This window comes from Haliotis cracherodii, unplaced genomic scaffold (genome assembly GCF_022045235.1).
Source record: "Haliotis cracherodii isolate W230 unplaced genomic scaffold, xgHalCrac1.p SCAF_8, whole genome shotgun sequence".
NCBI classification, from domain to species: Eukaryota; Metazoa; Mollusca; class Gastropoda; order Lepetellida; family Haliotidae; genus Haliotis; species Haliotis cracherodii.
Genome location: NW_027266341.1, coordinates 24,432,273 through 24,456,778, shown reverse-complemented (window position 1 = coordinate 24,456,778; position 24,506 = coordinate 24,432,273). Strand labels below are relative to the sequence as shown.

Here is a 24,506-nt window from a genome sequence, read left to right as displayed (position 1 = left end):
AGATTGACCTGACTAGACAAAGATACTGGCACACACTGGTGGGTGAGCACGTCCATGTTTCTTTACATTCCAAGAGAACAAATTCAGTTGATTCCAGTGTGCAATTCAGGTGACTCAGCATGATGTGGATCATTGTTTGTCATATGAAAAACTGAATGGTCTGGTCAAGACTTGATTATGTGTAGGTCACCGGTATATTGAGTGCAGCATCATACAACAAAAAATACAGCAAAGATGACAAATCCAAGAGAACACCAAATTCAAACATGTATCTACAAGCCTGGCTTCTATGTTCCTAATAATACATGATCTTTTCTGTTTTCAGAAATGCTATGAACAGAAGCAGTACAAGAATGGGTTGAAATTTGCAAAACAAATTCTAACAAATCCCAAGTTCTCAGAACATGGAGGTAAGTTTTGTAGTTGCACCCTAAGATTGACAGCTAAAACATATCCTAAGTATCCCATGCTTGTAGTAACAGATCTATCAAGTACAAGTGATTCACCATCAGAGTCCCTTGCAGATCCGGGGTAGAATAGGTCTTAAGCAACCCATGCTTGCAACTAGAGGCGACAATACTTGTCGGAAGAGCTGCTAACAGGATCAACAACATTTTCCAGTGATGAAGCTTGCTTAAGGTCTTGAATGGGTTCCAACTCTAACCATCATGGTGGTAACTTGATACTCTGAATGCAGATGGAATAACCCCCAATAGTTGAAGATGGAATGTAACCCCCAATAGTTGATTATGGAATGTTACCCCCAATAGTTGAAGATGGAATGTAACCCCCAATGGTTGAAGATGGAATAACCCCCAATAGTTGATTATGGAATGTTACCCCCAATAGTTGAAGATGGAATGTAACCCCCCATAGTTGATGATGGAATAACCCCCAATAGTTGAAGATGGAATGTAACCCCCAATAGTTGAAGATGGAATGTAACCCCCAATAGTTGAAGATGGAATGTAACCCCCAATAGTTGAAGATGGAATGTAACCCCCAATAGTTGATGATGGAATGTAACCCCCAATAGTTGATGATGGAATAACCCCCAATAGTCATGAATAGTTGAAGATGGAATATAACCCCCAATAGTTGAAGATGGAATGTAACCCCCAATAGTTGAAGATGGAATAACCCCCAATAGTCATGAATAGTTGAAGATGGAATAACCCCCAATAGTCATGAATAGTTGAAGATGGAATATAACCCCCGATAGTTGAAGATGGAATGTAACCCCCAATAGTTGATGATGGAATAACCCTCAATAGTTGAAGATGGAATATAACCCCCAATAGTTGAAGATGGAACAACCCCCAATAGTTGAAGATGGAATGTAACCCCCAATAGTTGAAGATGGAATGTAACCCCCAATAGTTGAAGATGGAATGTAACCCCCAATGGTTGATGATGGAATGTTACCCCCAATAGTTGAAGATGGAATGTAACCCCCAATGGTTGAAGATGGAATAACCCCCAATAGTTGATTATGGAATGTTACCCCCAATAGTTGAAGATGGAATGTAACCCCCCATAGTTGATGATGGAATAACCCCCAATAGTTGAAGATGGAATGTAACCCCCAATAGTTGAAGATGGAATGTAACCCCCAATAGTTGAAGATGGAATGTAACCCCCAATAGTTGAAGATGGAATGTAACCCCCAATAGTTGAAGATGGAATGTAACCCCCAATAGTTGAAGATGGAATGTAACCCCCAATGGTTGATGATGGAATGTAACCCCCAATGGTTGAAGATGGAATGTAACCACCAATAGTTGATGATGGAATAACCCCCAATAGTCATGAATAGTTGAAGATGGAATGTAACCCCCAATAGTTGAAGATGGAATGTAACCCCCAATAGTTGAAGATGGAATGTAACCCCCAATAGTTGAAGATGGAATGTAACCCCCAATAGTTGAAGATGGAATAACCCCCAATAGTTGAAGATGGAATGACCCCCAATAGTTACAGAGAATTTACTGATAAATGTTTGTTGTGAATGTCTTCTTAGTTTTGAGAAAATATACAGCAGCATACCATTTGATGTAGAACCATTTTCACATAGAACTCACCAATGGCATTCTGTAGCCTGTTTTGTTTGGAAATGCCCTTTAGTGCCATTCAAATAAAAAAAACTTGGAACCAGTTCTCAGTAGTTTTGTGTATTGTATTGAAATGTAATATCAGATAATATTATTGGCATGATTGGTTCTGGAAAATGACATTTTTATATAGTAACATTTCAGTGCCTTTACAGAAATAACAACAGGCTTTGATAATGTCATTGTAATGGAGTAGGAACCATTTAATTGTTTTCTAGAAATATCGTTCATAATTGGAAATGTGAGAATGAGGGAGTGTGTTATGTTTTGCACCCTTTTAGCAATATTCAAGCAGAAATATATATATAATGTATACTAGAGCTGTTACGATTCACTCGTGTATTCGGTGAATCGAACCGTATCCATTCATCAATTGAATTCGTTATTCGTGGTCACTAGAATCGAATACTAATGAATATGCAGTCATGTGCATTTACATACCCTGACCCTTAAAATATCCATAAGAACATATTAATATATGCATAGATTTCTTCAAAGACAACACTCTTTTATCATGTTTATATTTAATTTGACAGTATTATAGTCACTGGTCATTGTCACATTTTAGTAGATACTAGTACCTGGATAAGTGAAGTATATTAATGTATGATAAATTAATAATTAACAAACCATGTCACATAATTTATTTTGTTATTGTTTCACTAACTATCATAAATAATACATCAACTGCTGACCAGTCAAGTCTTAGCCTACCCCTGACACCCTCAGTGCTTGGCATGATAGGTTACTAAATGGAGATGCAATGGTTACATTTTGTAACTGGTTGAATTTGCGTTAACCATGTTAACATGCCATGGTGGCATGGATCATTGCTCATCCTGTCAACCACTTGTTGACCCGTCCCAGACTTGGTTGCAGGTAACCATGATATATATATATATATGTGTGTATATATATATATATATATATATATATATATATATATACTACTCAAAAGAGGTTAAGGACCATCTGATTAACTATAGTAATATGAAAGAATAGAGTGCTAATAGCATGGCAGATTAACTATAGTGATATGAAAGAATAGAGTGCTAATAGCATGGCAGATTAACTATAGTGATATGAAAGAATAGAGTGCTAGTAGCATGGCAGATTAACTATAGTGATATGAAAGAATTGGGGGCTAATAGCATAGCAGATTGACTATAGTGATATGAAAGAATCTGTTTGTCCTTTTCCTATGAGTAGTATATATACTGACTGATACATTCCTAATTATTTTAATCATTCCACTGAGTAGAAAGTGATTGAGAATAGCAAGTCATACGACCTCACCCACTCATCAATCTCATTAAAATCAGATCTTAGTTATCGCTACCGCTAAACAAAGATCTGAGGACATCCCATTATGGGTCACGTCAGACTGAACTTGCGCGAACTTTGACCGACCAATGAAATATTTGTCTGACAAGAAGTTCACATTAGCCAATCAGAAGGCAGCTTACTAGTTAGTGCTTTATGGCACTAATTTCAAATTGGCGACTACACTTTTGAAATATATTTTGACAAATTCTCAATAAAAATTTGAAACCTGAACAAAATACCATTCTGGAATGGCTAATAGATGGTCTAGATTGCATGGATTCAGTCTTTAAGCCCGTAACTACCGTTCGGAATACCTCGTGTTAAAGTGTTTGAGGTTGCAAGATTAGAAATCACATTCCGACTGTCACTTTCATGATCTGGTAAGCGACGCTCTGATTGGTCGTATGAAAGGTCGTTCTGACGTGACCCCTAATGGGATGTCCTCAGATCTTTGTTTAGCGGTAGCGAGAACTAAGATCTGATTTTAATGAGATTGACTCATCATGAACAAACCATTCTTGTATATTTAACAGGCTGAACCCTGTAGGGATATTGAAATTATAAGGATCCGTGAAGATTCGGGGTAGAATAGGTCTTCAGCAACCCATGCTTGCCGTAAAAGGCGACTACGCTTGTTGACTAATGGAATTTAGTGGTCAGGCTCCCTGACTTGGTTGATGCATGTTATTGTATCCCTATTGCATGGATCGATGCTCATTATGTCAATCACTGGATTGTCTGGTCCAGACTTGATTATTTACAGACAGCAGTCATAAAGCTGGAATATAGCTGAGTGTGGCGTTAAACAACAAGCAAACAAACAAAAGAATTGATCCCCAGGAGTCTATTGTTGTTGTAACCTTGAGGATCCAGGTTACAGTTGGTCTTCACCGACCCATGCTTGTCGTAAGAGGCTCAGGTTGTTAGACTCGATGACTTTGTTGCTGTCATCATATCCCAATCGCATAGATCGATACTCATGATGTCAATCACTGGATTGTCTGGTCCAGACTTGATTATTTACAGACTGCCATCATATAGCTGGAATATTGCTAAGAATGACTTTTAATCAACAGACAAACAATATTGTCAGGGCTATGTTACTTGGTTGATCATGTGTCATTGTACTTTATGGTGTGGGATGTTGCTCATGATATCAACCACCGGTTTTATGAGCCTAGAATTGGTTCATTTTAAAGACCTCTGTTGTCGTGGTCATACAACTGGACTGTTTTTGACTGCAACATTAAACGACGAACAAAGCAGCTGGCTTTCAATCTGAGACGTTCATTGTGTCCTTTGTTGTCTGTTACAGAGACTCTAGCTATGAAAGGTCTGACACTGAACTGTCTGGGCCGCAAGGAAGAAGCCTATGATTATGTCCGACGGGGGCTGAGGAACGACCTGAAGAGCCATGTCTGTATCCTTGAAACTGCAGAGCACCCATCATGTATCACAAGTTTAGGATCTTGTTTCAGATATTTAGGATCATGTGTAGAGCCATGTACCAGAAATGTAGGGCATGGTACCAGAAATGTAGAACCATGTACCAGAAATGAGCCATGTACCAGAATATGTAGGGCAAGGTACCTGAAATGTAGAACCGTGTGCAAGTTGTGTAGAACCAGCTACCATATATATGGGACCAGGTACCATAATATGTAGGGCCATGTACCAGAAATGTAGGGCAAGGTACCACATACCAGAAATGTAGAACCTTGCAGCATATGTGGGTCACGGTACTAGCGGTGGACAACCAGGTTCCAGGAATGTAGGGCAAGTAACCGGAAATCAACTGTTCTCTCGCAATTTTTATTCGTCTCGTATTAATGGACCTGGGGCCATGTCCAAATCTGCCATGCCTGTCCCTCTCGGGTGATACCAGTTTGAAACAGGTCCCCAGTAGTCCATGCTTGTCTCCCTTGCGTAATAGACAAACCGCATGGACAGTTGCTCCTGCCTTCAGTCCTTGATTAACGTGAGAAAGATAAGATTATTTGTTGTCATCCTTGACCACACTCCCCAGGCTGGCACGTCTATGGCCTTCTCCAGAGGTCTGACCGCAAGTACGACGAGGCAATCAAGTGTTACCGCAATGCACTCAAGTGGGACAAGGTTTGTTTTTGTGACATTTTCCTCAAGTATATTTTGTTGTGGGTTTAGATCCTAAATTGGCTGTTGTGATCCAGTTTGTCAGCACCACACCCACCTCTAGAGGTAAATGTCTAGGGTCTGCATCACCTAAAGCTTTCCTCTCACAAGGGGCTGCTCATTGTCATGTAACCATGGTAACTAAAATGCTATTCAGCAAATTTACAAATTTCACAGTGATATTCATCAAAGCAAGAGTTGATGGAAACCAGTTTTTTATATTAATGTTTGTTTCAAGATGTGTAATGTTGAGGGCATCTTTATTTTCAGGACAATCTTCAGATCTTGCGAGATTTGTCGTTGTTACAGATACAGATGCGGGATCTTGAGGGGTACAGGGTGAGTAACTTGACAATGCACTGCCCAATAGTGAAGTTGACTATCAATTATTAGAACAATTACATATATCTGCAAATATACATCTAGAAAAACACTAAGGACTGACCTAGTATACTTTCAAATGTGAAGGGCCACCCGATTCTTTCATGTTAGTGTTTTTAGAGCTAGTAACTTTTCATATACGTTTTGCCACACTTAAAAAAATGAATCATCCTTAGATGCATTATTTTGATATCCGTACTTGATTTCTCCAAACTGAAGTGATTCAGTATTAGAGTGCTAGAATGGAAATGATTTCAACAACAGGTACCATGTATGTCTTCTCTCAGTATCAATTATTTGTCTGGTTTTCTTGCAGGAAACACGATACCAACTGTTGGCTCTGCGGCCAGGTCAACGAGCGTCATGGATTGGCTACGCTATGTCATATCATCTTCTCAAAGACTACGATATGGCTCTCAAGATTCTAGATGAGTTTAGGAAAACACAAATGGTAAATGCTTCTGCAGAGAGTTTTTGACTTCTCGGAGCTCTGATTCCGGGTAAAAAGTACAGGTCTCAAGCAACCTATGCTGGTCGTAAGAGACGAGACCTCCTCCGTGGTCTAGCGGTAGAACAGAAGTTTGGTGGTTTGATCCCTGGCCGCGTCATAAGAAAAGACGTTAAAAGATGGTACTTGTTGTTACCCTGCCTAAAACAAGGACTGGTCTGCTCGGAGTCAGTAGGCTAGAGCTATAAAATCATCAGTCAGGACTAGTACAAGCATGAATGCACGTTGCGATATAAGTGCAATAATCTTGGACTCGATGTTAAACCCCATTTCACCTCGCCGTAAGAGGCGAATAAATGGATCGGGTGTTCAGGGTCTGTAACTTGGTTGATTGTATGTCATCTCACCCTTATTACGTAGATTGATGCTCATGAAGTCGATCACTGGCTTGTCTGGCCCAGACTTGAATATTTACAGACTGCAGTCATATAGCTGGAATGTTGCTGAGTGCAGCGTTAAACAACAAATAAAACAAACAGAAAAACTTGCCTGCACATGATGTTCACAATAGATCCTTCTGATTACTGTGAGGTCACTTATTACTGATGCAGCTCAAGCTATTGACAAGGAAGGAGATAAGCAAATGCTGTATGGTTACTAGGAAATCGGTAACCCTCTGTGGTCTAGTGGATAGAGCAACTGCCGGAGAGAAGGTCGGTTTGATACCCCACTCTGTCATAACGAGTGACATCAAAAGATGGTACTTGTTGTTACCCTGCCTGGGTTTCGGCATAAAGGGCCTAAAACCAGGGCCTTCTTGCACCAAACGATTTTATTGCTAAGATGATCTTAACTCCCATACTTAAAAATTGGCCTACAATAGTCTTAGCACTAAGATTGTTTTGTGCAAGTGGGTCCAGAACTGGTTGGCTCGGAGTCCGTATACTATTGTCTTGAGTGAGATATGGTATCTCAGTGGGTTAGACATATAACATCGGCATTGATCGAAACAAGTACAAGCAACCACACTCACTCCTCTCATCCTGTTCATTGTGTTGACTGAATTGTCTGTTTATCCTTCTAGCCCAAGCCACTCGACTACGAACACTCGGAACTGCTGATGTATCAAAACCTGGTGATGAGGGAGGCAGGGATGTATCAAAGGGCACTAGAGCACCTGAAGACGTTTGACCACCAGATCGTCGATCGCCTCTCCCTCCAGGAGATTAAGGCGGAAATTCTTACCAAGTTAGGACGAGCTTCAGAAGCAGTGGACATCTATCGTGATTTGATCAACAGAAATCCAGAAAATTGGGCATATTACGGAGGCTTAGAAGAATCTGTCAATCCAGGTACGTTGTAATAATGTTCTGTGCTCTTGCATTGGATTATACCCACATTGGAAAGGCTTTTAATATTTGTAATTAAAGTTAAGAAGTGTATTAGGGGTGGAGGGTACAATAATTAAATACGCTTACATTAATGTTGCTGCACATGATGTTAACAATAGATCCTTCTGAAACACATGAAGCCTACTTTGACTGATGCAGTAAAATCTTAGATGTGATGAAATGGATTGTTGACGTCATCACCATGATTGTAAATTAATCAGTGAGAAAGCCCTGTTACATTAACTGGTGTCAAGCAGGATCTCTCCATGTCTACTGGAGAGGCTACTCACACCATTCTAGGCAGACATGCTGACTTGGTTGATGCATGTTATCATATCCAAAGACCCGTGAAGATTCCGGGGTAGAATAGGTCATCAGCAACCCATGCTTGCTGTAAAAGGCGACTATGCTTGTCGTTAAAGGCGACTAATGGGATCGGGTGGTCAGGCTCGCTGACTTGGTTGGTACATGTCATCGATCCCAATTGCGTGGATCGATATTCATGATATTAATCACTGGATTGTCTGGTCCAGACTCCATTATTTACAGGCCGCCATCATATAGCTGGAATATTGCTGAGTGCGGCGTTAAACAACAAACAAACATAAAACAGTTACATGATACAATTACAGGCTCAGTGACTTCATTGTTGTTTAACGCCGCACTCAGCAATATTCCAGCTATATGACGGCGGTCTTTAAAATAATCGAGTCTGGACTAGACAATCCAGTGATTGACATCCTGAGCATTGATCCACGCAATTGGGATCGATGACATGTATCCGTTCGTCGCCTTTTACGACAAGCATAGTCGCCTTTTACGGCAAGAATAGGTTGCTGAAGACCTATTCCCACCCGGAATCTTCACAGGTCAGGTCAATATGTGAAAGCAAGGGCCCTCGGAGTAATTATTTATATATTGTCCTATACAATGCATGTTAATTTGACCACCTTCCAGAATTTTTATGTACATGTTTATGTTTTTTAAGGTTTCAGTTAATGCATGTCTAAACAAGAATGTCCAGACAATGTCCAGACAATGTCCAGAAAGGGAATCTGTAGTAACTTTCGAAAATTGCAATAATAAGTAGAAATAATACATAACAACTTTGTTATAAAAGGTAAAAACAATGCAGACACTAGATCATGTTTTGTTTACCCAAAAATTGCTGACGTAAAAAACAAGAGACGTCTGTGACTGCATCACAGGATTAAAGTCTTTTTTCACAAAATGTATTGCTTCTTACAGCCATTGTGTGTGCATATAATTGTAATTCTTCTTATTTATCCTTGTTATTATTTTTTTAACACCTTGTTCCAGAAACGGAAGCTGAACGCCTACAGCTGTACAGGGATGTGCATGAGAAGTATCCCAGGGCATCCACACCAAGGAGAATACCATTAACATTCTTAACCGGTAGGCGCTACTTTTATACGTAGCTCTGTGGGGATTCCACGACAGATGTACATCCTCAGTACTCAATGCTTGACAAGGAAGATGGGGATTGAACAGTATCAGTGTGTGGTCTGGCTGATTGTCATCCTTCTCTGATTGCGCAGTCATTGCTCATGCTGTTAACCCTTAGAAACACACCCACACTTCATCATTCACAGGCTGTAGTGGTTTAGCTGACCTCAGCATAAAACAGCATTCCCTCACTAACTTGGTGTCCCCTGCTAGAGAAATTGGTCCAGTTGATAAAGCATCCGTCTGGAGAGTAGGAGGTGGATGGTTTGATTCGCCGGCTGCATCATACCAAATATGTTAACAGTTGGGATTTTTTATTGCCCTGTCTTTTGCTTGGCATTAAGGGGATAAAACAAGGACTGGTCGGCTTGGAGTACTGTATCCAAGTGGGATATCCATGTTGAAATACTGTGACATGGTATCTCAGTGGGCTAGCACTATAAAACCAGCCTAATTCTAGACTATTACAGCAGTCATACAGGCATATCAATGTTGGTCACTATATAAGTACAATCATCTTGAACGCCATGTTAAAACGACATTGAATTCAACCCCCCTCACCTATGTCAATGTATGTCCACATGTTTTAAAGACAGCCTCTGTGGTCTAGTGGTAGAGCGTCCGCCCGGAGAGCGGAAGGTCCTGGGTTCGATCTCCGGCCGCGTCATACCAAAAGACGTTAAAAGATGGTACTTGTCGTAACCCTCTCTGGTGCTCGGCATTAAGGGGATAAAACAAGGACTGGTCGGCTCAGAGTCAGTATACTGTTCTAAGTGGCGTATTCATGTTAAACTGCGGCATGGTATCACAGTGATCTAGCACTATAAATCGGCATTAGTCCTGACTAGCAGAAGCAGCCACGCACGCATGTACACACACACATCGCTAAATAACTGCAATAATCTTGGACGCGACGTTAAACCCCATTTCACCTCACTTCACCACACTTCACCACATGTCTTAAATCTGTCCATAATTCATTCATCTTATAATTTCTTCCACTGAATTTTCCAGAGGCTGTATTATTTACAGACCACCTGACACATTGCTGGAATATTGTTGAATGCAGCATTAAAACAAAAAACAAATACAGTAAACTACGTTTATAATGGACGGATGGATGTAACGAACTTAAGTTTGGTCCCAGCCATTTGCTGTATATATGCTGTACAGATGCTTATAACTACGGTTATAACAGACTTATATTACTGGTCCGTTATAACTGTAGTTTACTGTAGATGAACTCCATTGCACTGTTAAACTAGAACACTAGCTCTTCACATCAGGTGTATAACTCTTCTCTGAAATTGTGATTGCAGTGAATGCTGATTGCAACAGCATTGAAAGTAATCAACTCTTGTTTCTTGTAGAGGATGTTTTGAGGGATTACGCGGATGAATATTTGAAGAAGGCTATCCGTAAAGGCGTTCCTCCATTGTTCGTGGCAATGCGACCCCTGTACCATGACGTTGAAAAGGTAAGACAATGAATGATAAAGCAATAGACATGGTGTGGGTGTTTCCAAGGAAGGAAAGCTCGTAATTACCCCATGTTTGTTGGTTGTTCTCAAAACCAGATTGTATTGATCTCCCTGCTAATAGCTGCAAGATTGCAAATGCAGCATGAAGCAATAATGATTCACTCGCGCCTGTGAAGATCCGGTTGGAATAAGTCTTCAGCAACCCATGCTTGCCGTTAAAGGCGACTATGCTTGTCGTAAGAGGCAAAAAACGGGATGGGATGGTCAGGCCTGCTGACTTGGTTGATGCATGTCATCGTATCCCAATTACGTGGATTGATGCTCATGTGAGGAAATCCTTCTTCCAAGTTGATCTTATCTTAATCTAAATGTGTTTCAGGTGAAAATTATAGAAGATCTGATCCTAGGATATGTGAATAATTTGAGTACTACAGGATACTTTGATACCAATATGGGTAAGTACACTGTAGTCGTTGGAATGTCCTCAAACAATACACAGGCACCACTATTTCTGTAAGTTCCTGTCAACACTGACCGTTAAGTAGGCAAGAAAGTCAAGGGATCCTTATCACGCTTATGTTAAAAGTTGCAAAGATTACGATGTACATTTCATTGCTACTTATACTGAGCATGTGTCCAGAGAATTTTCTTACCCTTTTGAACTATAGCAGCATACCTCAAGGTCCCCATGACACTTCCTCTTATCCCTCTCTCCTTTCCTCACCCCATCACCCCCATCCCATATAAGTGCAATAATCATGAATTCTACGTTAAAACCCATTTCACCCCACCTCACCTCACCTCACCTCACCTCACCTCACCTCACCTCACCTCACCTCACCTCATATCGCACACTGCTAGATATAACTGATTCAAGGATATTGAAGATCTTATAGCCTTTAGTGTGGACAAGTAAGGACAAATTTAGGGAATCAGGGAATTTAATCGTTTAGATATGTATTATTATCCCCCACCACGAAGTGGAAGGGATATAGGAATGGGTGCAGAACTCAAAAACCATGAGAGATATCTTAACCAAACTTGTCAAATAGTTAGGTCTAGTGGTGAACTGGTGCCTTTTGGTAGTTTGAGATTTTGAAAAATTTATTTTTCAAGTTTCCATAGCAACGGATTTGACTTTGAAAATGTCAGTTGTGCTAATTTCTTGAGCAGATCTTAAAAACCGTACAATATTTATTGCCTTGCACACAACCCGACATGTCATATTGGCGGGGTATATGAGTATTTCATGCTTGTTTTACGTTGGCTATTCATCTCTTGAGCATGTTGATGGCTTTATGAATCAGTATGTATGTGTGACAAGTGTCATTATGTGTTGTTCCCTAAGGAGAGAATGAAGAGAAGGAGCCTGCTACAGCCCTGCTGTGGACGTACTATTACCTGGCTCAGCACTTTGACTACCTCGGAGACATCCGTAAGGCCATTCACTACTGTGATCAGGGCCTTGAACACACTCCATTGTTAATAGAGCTTTACGTCCTCAAGGCCAAACTACATAAGGTAAGTTATTCTTGAGGAAAAGTCCCAAAGTCATTCAATTCAGATTTTAAAGCTCGCTACCTCTCACATAGATCTAAGAGCGGGCGGTCGGGTAGCGAAGTGGTTAATGCGTTAGCTCGTCACGCCGAAGACTCGGGTTCGATTCCTGACATGGGTACAATGTGTGAAGCCCATTTCTGGTGTCCCCCGCTGTGAAATTGCTGGAATACTGCTAAAAGCGGCGTAAAACCTCACTCACTCACTAGATCTAAGAACATACCATTACCTGTCACGTCAGAACGACCTTTCATCTGACTAATCAGCATGGCTTACCAGATTGCTAAAGTGAATATCCAAATGCAGTTTCTAATCATTCAGTCTCGAAAAGGTTAACACAAGACATTCCAAAAGAGTTATGGGTGGTATGACTTATCTTCAGCAACCCATTCTTGCCGTAAAAGGCGACTATGCTTGTCATAAGAGGCGACTAACGGGATCGGGTGGTCAGGCTCACTGAAGTGGTTGATGCATGTCATTGTATCCCAAGTCGTGGATCAATGCTCATGATGTCAACCGCAGGATTGTCTGGTCCAGACTTGATTATTTACAGACCGTTGTCATATAGCTGAAGTATAGCTGAGCACAGCATTAAACAACAAATGAGCAACTGTATAAGATGAGAAAGAAAGAAAACAATTGTGTGTACAGTTTTCGAAAGTAAGTGGGGGCGCTTTGGAGTTGCTGGTACCCCTAAATCTTAAACTGTCTCCATTACTTTATGACCAGGACTCCTTGAAATCCATGCTTGAGTTTGAACACTGGTATGAATGTTTTGTAATGTGAACGTGTCTTCCCTTCCTTGCAGCATGCAGGTGACATTGAGGAGGCTGTGCGGCTGATGGACGAGGCACAGAGTCTGGACACAGCCGACCGCTACATCAACTCCAAGTGTGCCAAGTACATGCTGCGTGGTAACCTCATTCAGGAGGCATCTGATATGTGTGCCAAGTTTACCAGGGTAGGTATCATGAATGGAGGCTGGTCATACCCACGCAAAGGTTTCTCAGATCTGGTCTAACCTGGTACCTTATGCGTAATGTTGAATTTTGGACATTTTCGTCCGTGTCGGTATTCTTTCCTACACAGAATTGGTTTTATTATCCCCCGAGACGATGTCCTTACGACCGTCATAAGCTTATGCTAAAGAATGGGAGTTGTGACCATCTTAGCGCTACGAACGTTTGAATTCCTGGGCTCGATCGTAGCACCACCAGTGGCTATTATGAGTGATGTCCCGTCCATGTCCCTCCTATTGCCCCATCGGATTCCACCTCTCATATCACTTGCATTTCCTTTAAAAAAAATGGAGGTGCCCAGCCAAGACGATCTGGCCGATGATCAAGATCTATATTGTCTGATTGTAATAAAATTTGTCTTACAAGCAATTTGAATAAAAACATGAAAAGATTTGGAAAACACCTGTTGACTCTGAGTTGATGGTACGAATGCTTTTCAAATCCTGCAATTGACAGAAATCTGCTAGGCAGTTTATGAACCAGTTTTGTTACGCGATTTTGAATGGACTATGCATAGACTTGTTAATCCACCCTAAATATAACTCCATATTTCCAGCCTAGTTCGGCAAGGGTGGAAACTTGGACTTTTATGGCCAGTTAACTCCCTTGCCTCGGGAAGATGAATTACTGTTCAAGCTGCCATGATTAAACCTCCAGTTCAGCCAATCACTCCACTGCCCAATGTAGCCTCAGTTTATATACTACTCAAAAGAAGTTAAGGACCCCCACCCTTTGATTCTTTCATATTAATATAGTTAATCAGTATGGCATGACAATAACTATAATAATACATGTATGAAAAAATCCTTAACTTTTTTTTTAGTGGTATGTGTTAGAAGTTGAGATAATTGCTGTCCTTAGGTCTTGTGTTTTAAAGGAAATGCTTTGAATTGAAACTTCTTCTTTTTCAGGAGGGTGTTTCTGCAACAGAGAACCTGAATGAGATGCAGTGTATGTGGTTCCAGACGGAGAGTTCGGCAGCATACCAGCGTCTAGGCAAGTGGGGCGATGCCCTGAAGAAATGCCATGAGATAGATAGGGTAAGCAGTATGTGTCCCTGTGGAGCTTCCTGGGTAAGCGCTGCATGAGTCTATGCTCAAGTATGGGAGTTACTATCACCTTAGGGGGCGGTTGGGTAGCTTAGTGGTTAAAGCATTCGCTCGTCACGCCGAAGACGCGGGTTCGAATCCTGACATGGGTACAATGTGTGAAGCCCATTTCTGGTGTCCCCAGCCGTGATATTGCTGGAATATTGCTAAAAGCGGTGTAAAACCAAACTCACTCACTCACTATCACCTTAGCACTAAGATCTCAGCACCCTGATATTGGGTTGTCAGGCTCTAAGGGCATGGAATGTTTACTCATTCTATCAACCTTTGGTTTGTCTGTCCCATGTTGGATTTTGCTGGATATTGTTGACTGCAGTTTTAAACTGCCAACAATCAAGCTTTGCCTTTGAACAAGTCCCATAATACACCTATTAAATGTTAAGATATATAATAAGTAATAGTCCAAGTCGAATCATGATGGGGGTATAGGAATACTTGAGATAAAATCCAAGTCATATCACCAGAGCCTCTCAGTTGCACTTCATTACTGTTCAGTCTGTCATCATCTATTGTAGCTGTGAAACTTCATACAAGCATTTATCATGGTTTCTTGGTGGTTAGATCCGAGGTAGAATAGGTGTTCAGCAACCCATGCTCGCCGTGAAAGGTGACTATGCTTGTCGTAAAAGGTGATCGGGTGGTCAGGCTCATGGTCAGGCTCATGTCAGTCGCATGTCATCGTATCCCAGATGTGTAGATCGATGCTCATGATGTCAATCGCTGCATTGTCTGGTCCAGACTCGATTATTTAAGACCGCCATCATATAGCTGGAATGTTGCTGAGTGCTACGTTAAACAACAAACAAACAATTCTTGGTGGTTGTTAATTAAAGTTTTTACTAACATCTCCTTTGAAGCCATTTGGTGGATGCCTGATGGTTAAAGCGTTCACTTGACACACTGCGGTTTGGTTCCCAACAAGTGTGCCAAATATTTACAAAGCCTGATGTTTTTGGATGTTGATGTTGCTGCACATGATGTTTACAATAGATCCTTCTGAAAAACATGAAGCCTCCTTTGACTGATGCAGTAAAGTGTTTAATGTAGCTAGTTTCGACTAAGAGTAGTAAGATGCAGATTACAAATGTCAGTCTCAAGTTGCTGAAATAATACTGGTTCCCTGTACCATGGTTATACACATGGCTGTCATGAAACAGTTGACCTGTGAAGATTCCGGTGTAGATTAGGTCTTCAGCAACCCATACTTGCCGTAAAAGGCGACTATGCTTGTCGTAAAAGGCGACTATGCTTGTCGTAAAAGGCGACTAACGGGATCGGGTGGTCAGGTTCGCTGACTTGGTTGATACATGTCATCGATCCCAATTGCGTGGATCGATGTTCATGATGTCAATCACTGGATTGTCAGGTCCAGACTCGATTATTTTACAGACCGCCGTCATATAGCTGGAATATTGCTGAGTGCGGCGTTAAACTACAAACAAACATGAAACAGTTACATGATACAGTTACAGGCTCAGTGACTTCATGGTGTGTCATCGTACCCTGATGGCATGGATCTCTGCTTACCATATCAATCACTTGATTGTCAGGTCCAGGCTTCCGTCATATGGCAAGAAAATTGCTTACTGTGACACTCAACTGGCATATGTCAAAGTATCTCGGGTGGCCCAGCGCCCTAATGTGACTGGGTGTACAATCTGTTAGTCTTGATTTCAAATCCTAGATTGCAAGCAGTAGAGATAGATGCAGATCTCTAATATGAACATGCACAAGGTGTATATCCCACAATGAGAATGTGCGAGGTGTACTCCTTATGTGATAAATATCATTTGTCTTTTCAGCATTTTACAGAAATCATTGAGGACCAGTTTGACTTCCACACCTACTGTATGAGGAAGATGACGTTACGGGCGTATGTTGGCCTGTTGAGGTTAGAAGACAAGTTGAGAAGTCACCCCTTCTACTACAGGGCTGCTAGGATAGCAATAGAGGTAATGGTCTAGCGCAGTCTCCCAATTTCCTAATTATTGTTTGCCTGCCCCGGATGTCTAAGGCGCTGCAATTCACTGTGTAGAGTTTTGTCCCTTGGGCATGCTAGAAACCATGGGTACAAGTCCTGTTTCCTCACAATTGTTTCCAGGTATGATACGGATGGTGGGGTAGCCTAGTGGTTATAGCATTCACTCGTCACGTGGAAGACCCAAGTTCGATTTCCCCACATGGGTACGATGTGTGAAGCCCATTTCTTGTGTCCCCAGCCGTGATATTGCTGGAATATTGCTAAAAGCGGCGTAAAACCATACTCACTCACCGTATGTATGTCAGCACTCTCCGTGCTCATGGGTTTCACCAAAGTGGTAAACGTCTTAGAACCACATAACTTCAGACTTTCCTCCCACATTAAGCTGACATGCTATGATATATCTAAAACACTGTTAAAAGCAGCGTTAAATCCAGCTCGCTCACTCACTCACTCACTCACTCACTCACTCACTCACTCACTCACTCACTCACTCACTCACTCAATCACTCAATCACTCAATCACTCACTCAATCACTCACTCACTCACTATTTCTGGGTCCTTGGTTACAATAGGCAACCCATGCTTGTCTGTGATTTGGTTCATCTTTCTGATGATGCATACATTCCTTCTGACTTGCGTAAGGAAGCTTCAGTCAACTTCAGTGAATGCATGATCAGAGTGTATATATGTTGTGTAGGATAGTGTTAGGTAATAGGTTGTCAGGCGACCGGGTGGGCCAGTCGTCTAAGGCGCTGCAATTTACTGTGTAGAGTTGCGTCCCTTAGGCACGCCGGAAACCTATGATTGTGTGTTCGAATCCCGGTTCGCCCCAATTATGTTTCTAGGTTTGTCAGCACCATACCCATGCTCGTGGGTTTCACAGAAGTGGTAAACGTCTGAGACTTGCATCACTTCGGGCTTTCCTCCCACATTAAGCTGACACGCCACGATATAACTTGAATACTGTTAAAAGTGGCGTTAAACCCAACTCACTCACTCACTCACTCTTGTAGCTGGAATATTGCTGGGTATAAACACACACACACACACACACACACACACAAACACACAAACACACACACACACACACACACACGCACCCTCTCAGTATTTGAAACTTATCTAAATAACTAATAATTCTTGTGTTAAGAAATAATAATATGGTTTGGGCGTACAGTCTTAATGTTGCTGCACATGATGTTAACAATAGATCCTTCTGAAACACATGAAGCCTACTTTGACTGATGCAGTAAAGTGTTTAATGTAGACATGTTTGGACAAAGATGCAGAGTACAAATGTCAGTCTCAAGTTGCTGAAATAATACTGGGTGTACAAACGTGATGAACTGGATTGTTAATTTCATCTTCTGTATGAGTGCTTACCATTGTTCAAAGAAATGATTTCATGGTGGTTACTTTCCTTGCAGATTTATTTACATTTACACGACCACCCCTTCACGGAACATGAACAAGAAAATAACCTAGATACAGGTAAGAGCATCCGTAGAGGGATGAACTTGTGAAGATCTGGGGTAGAAGAGGTCTTCAGCAACCCATGCTTGTAAATGGCGACAATGCTTGTTGTAAGAGGCGACTAACGGGATCGGGTGGTCAGGCTCACTGATTTGGTCGATGCATGTCATTGTATCCCAGTTGCGTGGATTGATGCTCATGATGTCAATCACTGGATTGTGTGGTCCAGACTCCATTATTTACAGACCTCCGTCATATAGCTGAAATATTGCTGAGTGCGGCGTTAAACAACAAACAAACAAACAGGAATGAATTCACTTGTGATAAGAACAAAAATGTCCTCAGATTTGGATCAGTGGAGAGCTTGAGAGATATGTTGCTGTATTGAGCTGGAAGGTAGCTTTCACTCTGATAAATAGATGTCGACATTTAAATGCCCAAGGACAATGAATGGAACTGAAAATGGTAATGAAACCCATGACCGTGTTTTCGCATCCCGGTTCACCCCAAATATATTTCTAGGTTTGTCCGAGTCATACCTGGTTTTCCCCCGAAGTGTTAAACGTCTGAGACCTGGATCACTTCAGGCTTTCCTCCCACATTAAGCTGACATGTCATGATATAACTGGAATACTGCTCAAAGCAACATTTAACCCAACTCACTCTCATTTTCCTTTCCGATCTTTATGATCTAATGCTGCAAATGTTTTAGAAACACTCGGGAGCCTTGTCATGCTCTTAATTTTCAGATTACTCAAGCCCTTAAATAAATCATATTCCCTTGTGGACTTGCTATCATTTTGCATGAACTGACAAGACACCAGTAGTTATGCTCCCTCTTGAATTCCACAGAAAATCTTAGTCCTAGTGAACTAAAAAAGCTGAAACGGAAACAACGGAAGGCAGCCAAGATAGCGGAGATGGCTCGGGAAAGGCAGAGAGCCGAGATGGAGAAGAGAGAATTACAGAACAAGAAGAGCCAGGACGGAGATCTTGATGGTCCAAAAGAAGAGGAGCTGGTGCCAGACAAACTAGCCAAGGTATAAAACACTTTGTTCTGGAATCACAGGCAGTTGTACCACACCACACTACACGCTACACCACACCACACTACACGCTACACCACACGCTACACCACACACTACACCACACCCTACTCCACACCCCGTCACGCTACACTACACCCCACCACACCACACGCTACACAGCACCGCGCCACGCCACGCCACGCCATGCCACGCCACGCCACGCCACGCTACACCACGCCAAACCCCGCCACATCACACCACAAGCTACATCACGCTACACAAAAACCACCCCACACGCTACACCACACGCCATGCCACACCACGCTACACCACGCTACACCACGCTACACCACGCTACACCACGCAACATCCCACACCCCTAGTGGTAAAGCGCCCGCTCAAAGAGCGGAAGGTCCGGGGTTCAATCCCCGACCGCGCCATACTTAAAGAAGTTAAAAGATGGTACTTGTTGTTACCTTGTCTGGCGCTCGGCTTTAAGGGGCTAAAACAAGGACTGGTCGGCTCGGACTCAGTATACTGTGTCTGAGTGGGGTATTCATGTGAAACTGCGGCATGATATTTCAGTGGGCTAGCACTATAAATCGGCATCAGTCCGGACTAGTACAAGCAGCCACACACACACACGTGCATGCACGTCGCTATATAAGTGCAATAATCTTGGACGCGACGTTAAACCCGATTTCACCTCACCTCATATGCTACACCACACCACACGCTACACCACACGCTGAAGATCCGGGGTAGAATGGGTCTTCAGCAACCCATGCTTGCCATAAAAGGCGACTATGCTTGGCGTAAAAGGCGACTAACGGGATCGGGTGGTCAGGCTCGCTGACTTGGTTGATGCATGTCATGGATCCCAATTGCGTGGATCGATGCACTGGATTGTGTGGTCCAGACTCGATTATTTACAGACCGTCGTCATATAGCTGGAATATTGCTGAGTGCTGCGTTAAACAACAACCAACCAACTATAGCAGACCACACCACACCCTACACCACGCCACACCACACCACACCACACACTTTACCACACCACACCACACGCTACCACACACACTACACCACACCACACCACGACACACCACATGCTACGCCATGCCTGGCCACGCCACGCCGCACCGCACCACACCGCACTGATAAAAGAGGTCATGTCAACATTCTCCCGCTGTGCAATTCAGGTTTGACCCAGTGGAGATGCTGGAGAAGAATTGTTCCCCCGTTATCTATACTCGTAATACAAGACGACTACATGGATTGGTCAGGCTGGGTGACTTTGTTTTGTGCAGATTTGATTATTTACAGGCCAACATCATACAGCTGGAATATTGCTTAGTGCGTCATTAGACATCAAATGAATAGTGCCATTTCCATTTTGTACACTGTGTTTCCCTCACCCATACAAGCCTGGCATTGTTCAGTTGATCCTGAAGGCTATATTAATTATGCTCTTTGTTGTAATCATGATTACATACTAGCACTTATGTAAAGATCGAGGTTAGAATTGGTCTTCACCAACCCATGCTTTTCGTAACAGGCGAGCAGCGGGATTGAGTGGTCAGACTTGGTTGATACATGTCACTGTATCCCGTTTGCGGAGATCGGTGCTCATAATGTCAATTACTTGGTTGTATGGTCCCAAACCAATTATTTAGAGACCTCCGTCTATAGCTGAAACATTGCTGAGAGGAAATCAGCTACAAACTAACGAACATAATTGCTAAGGCTGAGAAATGAAATGTCGTATGAATGGCCACTGTGCCTCAGATGCCAACGATGTTGATGTTGTACACACGACCTTCCAGGCTGAAGACCCCCTGGAGCAGGCGATGCGCTTCATGAAGCCCCTGCAACTGCTGTCCCCCCGGAGGGTAGAAACACACGTTTTAGCTTATGAAATTTACTCTAGGAAAGGTAAGAAATAATCATAACCACTTAGTTTATGAGAAAATACACGTAGTAGTCTTAATGCCTGCATATAAATGAATGCCTTGCTGGACAGGAAATACAATTTAAATGGTAAATCATCATGTCTAGTGATGTTGTGGTTTTTTTCTTGATTTTGCCACGATCCTAGTTTGTAGGATTCACGTAATTTTAGTTATCACATTATCACATATTCAGAAACGAGTAATGCGTTAAAGATTGTGCAGAAAAACATCAAACATGCATTATTGAATTTCGGTGTGAGGTGTTTTTAAATACTGGTGTAGAAATCACGAAATATTACTGTTTCAACAGTAAAATCTTGAAATTAGGCTTAATATACTCACGACTATAAATCATACTGTCAAAACTAAAGTCAATTCCAGAAAATCCAAGAGGTATGTTTATTTGTTTCATGCTGCACAAGACTTTCTGTTTGTTGAACTGGGAATACAGACGGCAGTTATCTGTCAAAATGCCTTTTTTAAACAAAAAATAACTGATATGTTTGATTTTGGAAGACATATAGCGAGTCAGGATGCATGTGCAGGAAATATTGAACGCGATGATGATGATGATGATGATGATGCATGTGCAGGAAATATTGAACACGATGATGATGATGATGACATTAAGGCTAGAGGTGATAATCAATGTTTAACCGAAACTGTTAGCGAATGTACTCCTTTCTAAATTCCTGGCCAAATCTATGCATAAACTTGTTCCTGGGTTTATCCCGAATAGTAAATATCTACAACTTGGTCACTTCCCCCCACATTGAACTAAACTGCCTTCATGTGACTGAAATTGTCAAACTTCAATTGTAATGTTTCAGTGTTGAGCGAAAAGTCGGGTGATCCGTTTTCAGTGTGAATACAAATCGATTGTACTATAGTTTTGGCTAGATGTTTTGTTTGTGTTCAGTATGTTAGTTTCTCCTTGTACTTTGCAGGAAAGTTATTACTGATGTTGCAGTCCATAAAGCGAGGCTTCCAGACCGACCCCTACGATCCCCAGTTCCACATATGTAAAATTAGGTATCTTCAGCTCGGTGAGTAGAAACAGTTGTTTTGGACTTTCAAGTTCTGTTTTACTCTACTCTTCAACACAAACAAATCTTTTCCGGTCCACTCGTTGAGGCGAGTCAAGTGGATACTTTTTGCTCAACCCCTTATCTAGTTCTCCGAAAAGGTGTTTCTAACATTTACTGTTTCTGATATCTCGTGACCGCCTCCGTGGTATAGTGATGGAGCGGAAGGTCGGGGGTTCAATCCCCAGCCTGTCTGGCGCTCGGCATTAAGGGCCTAAAACAAGGACTAGTATGCTCGGAGTCAGTATACTGTGTCTGAGTGGGATATTCATGTTAAACTGCGGCATGGTATCTCAGTAGGCTAGCACTATAAATCGGCATCAGTCCGGACACACACACACACACGCTCGCACGCACGCATGCACATAGCTATATAAGTGCAATAATCTAGGACAGGACATTAAAACCCATTTCACCTCACCTATCTCGTTAATACAATCACAGAGTGAAATTACAGCACGAAGAATAGATGCATAGTAATTGAACAAGTTTTGAAAAGACTATCAATTTTTGACTGCCCCAATAAACAATGGTACAAATTGAACACATTTTGGAGTTATAAATAAATGACCCAATTTGAAACCAAATAATAAAAGTTTTTAATCCATTTTTTTTCTAGTTGCCCGGTTTCTACTTGATTTGACTGTAATTTGCAGAAATAAAAGTTGGTTTGATGTGGTTAACTTAAAATCCCTCACAACTTCATTTGGGGCGGTCGGGTAGCCTAGTGGTTAAAGCGTTCGCTCGTCACGCCGAAGACCCGGGTTCGATTCCCGACATGGGTACAATGTGTGAAACCCATTTCTGGTGTCCCCAGCCGTGATATTGCTGGAATATTGCTAAAAGCGGCGTAAAACCATACTCACTCACTCACTCATTTGGGTGTTGATTTCTTTGTTTGAACGGAAACACCAGTCTATCATGCATGAAGGGCTCTGTGATGTAAGTTTGGGTTTCTTGGTGAGTTCTGTTTTGTGGATTTCAGTGAAGAAGAGTGAGCTGAGTGAACCCTTGCAGTCTGTGATAAACCAGGAAGTGGAGCGAGTGTACGAGGGAAAGTCTGCAGACACGCTCAACGACGAGTTCATTGCTAGAAACTCCAAATCCTTAGAACATCTACTTGCAGGTTATTGACACTTCACAAGGTCTTAAATAGGTCCCCAGCAACCTATGGGGCGGTGGGGTAGCCTAGTGGTTAAAGCATTTGCTCGTCATGCTGAAGGCCTGGGTTCAATTCCTGACATGGGTACAGTGTGTGAAGACTGTTTCTGGTGTGCCCGCCCATGATAAGCGGTGTAAAACCATACTCACTCACTCACCCCAGCACTGTATGCTTGTTTCAACTAATTGTTGGATCCCATGGTCAGATTGAGCGACGGATTGCAAGTCAGGAGGCATTGGACATTGTTCATAATATCAATCATTGGTTTGTCTGGTCCAGAGCAAAGTTGAAACTGCCCTAAAGAACCATGTATTATTTTTGTTATAACTTGCTGCTTGGGTCAAATACATTGGTGCTAATTTCTGTCAAGTAGTGGCCCTATGTGTGACTGTTTTCATTGTCTGTATTCAAATGTTAATGAATGTTCATAAAAGGGAGGGGGCAGTCTGGGTGCCTAGTGGTTAAAGTGTTTGCTTGTCATGCCGAAGACACAGGTTTGATTCCTGTCATTGGTACAATGTGTGAAGCCCATTTCTGGTGTCTCCCACAGTGATATTGCTAAAAACAGCATTAACCCATGCTCACTGACTCACTCATAAAAGGGAGCTGAACTCCAATTATGAAGGTCGATTTTTGGGCACACATAGGCCTTATGGTGGAAAATAAAATCTTTTAGTATCTTACAATTTAAGTGAATAATTGTATCTGCATTCTTTTATTCAACAACTTCTTTGTTATTCCTGCCAGGTGCCCGAATGATGTACGAACTAGACCAGACTACGCAGCTGAAAGCAATCTCCCTGGCAACATCTTTGTCCAATGATATCAAAGGAGTTACAATCAAGGTTTGTACAGTGCCATGTTTACTGTAGTGTATTCATAGCTTTCGCCCAGTTTACACTTGTCAGAGGGGTACACAAAGTACATGATCTAGACTCGGTGGCTGAGTAGGTTATATCGCTGACTTTGTGTGCTGGTGATTAGGTGCCTCACTCTGAGAGAGTGGGATTGAATCCCAGATGGGAAAGTACCAGAATTTGTACTTTCTTAGAAAGTGTTAAATGAAATAGAAGTATATGTTACATGTAGGTACTCAGCTGGAACTCAAGGGAGACCCAGCCCCCTCCCTGTGAAGAAAGTTGATGCATGTCATCATATCACAATTGCACAGATGACCATGATGTCAGTCACTGGAATGTCAGGTCCAGATTTGATATATATAGAGAGATAGAGACTGCCATCATACAGCTGGAATATTGCTGAGTACGACATTATGGAAACAAGAGCTTTCCAGTATTCCTGTACTGAATGATGAAGAATACTTGTTTGGAACATCTTGGTACTGTCTGGTTACATGTCCGGGCTCCGTTCCACCATTAAT

At 41.9% G+C, this 24,506-nt stretch overlaps 1 protein-coding gene across 1 annotated transcript in view; it reads left to right on the top strand.

Moving 5' to 3' along the window:
* The window catches only part of LOC139450756 (N-alpha-acetyltransferase 15, NatA auxiliary subunit-like), a 34,901-nt gene that overhangs the window by 2,975 nt on the left and 7,420 nt on the right, over positions 1 to 24,506 (top strand). The window contains exons 2-20 of the mRNA XM_071232576.1: positions 326 to 410; positions 4,753 to 4,857; positions 5,464 to 5,552; positions 5,859 to 5,927; positions 6,286 to 6,420; positions 7,502 to 7,769; positions 9,129 to 9,224; positions 10,646 to 10,752; positions 11,135 to 11,210; positions 12,104 to 12,276; positions 13,121 to 13,273; positions 14,243 to 14,371; positions 16,243 to 16,392; positions 17,853 to 17,916; positions 18,751 to 18,938; positions 20,753 to 20,861; positions 21,826 to 21,924; positions 22,949 to 23,089; positions 23,873 to 23,970. Coding sequence (XP_071088677.1) covers positions 326 to 410; positions 4,753 to 4,857; positions 5,464 to 5,552; positions 5,859 to 5,927; positions 6,286 to 6,420; positions 7,502 to 7,769; positions 9,129 to 9,224; positions 10,646 to 10,752; positions 11,135 to 11,210; positions 12,104 to 12,276; positions 13,121 to 13,273; positions 14,243 to 14,371; positions 16,243 to 16,392; positions 17,853 to 17,916; positions 18,751 to 18,938; positions 20,753 to 20,861; positions 21,826 to 21,924; positions 22,949 to 23,089; positions 23,873 to 23,970 — 2,334 coding nt within the window. The remainder of the gene's footprint in view (positions 1 to 325; positions 411 to 4,752; positions 4,858 to 5,463; positions 5,553 to 5,858; positions 5,928 to 6,285; positions 6,421 to 7,501; positions 7,770 to 9,128; positions 9,225 to 10,645; positions 10,753 to 11,134; positions 11,211 to 12,103; positions 12,277 to 13,120; positions 13,274 to 14,242; positions 14,372 to 16,242; positions 16,393 to 17,852; positions 17,917 to 18,750; positions 18,939 to 20,752; positions 20,862 to 21,825; positions 21,925 to 22,948; positions 23,090 to 23,872; positions 23,971 to 24,506) is intronic.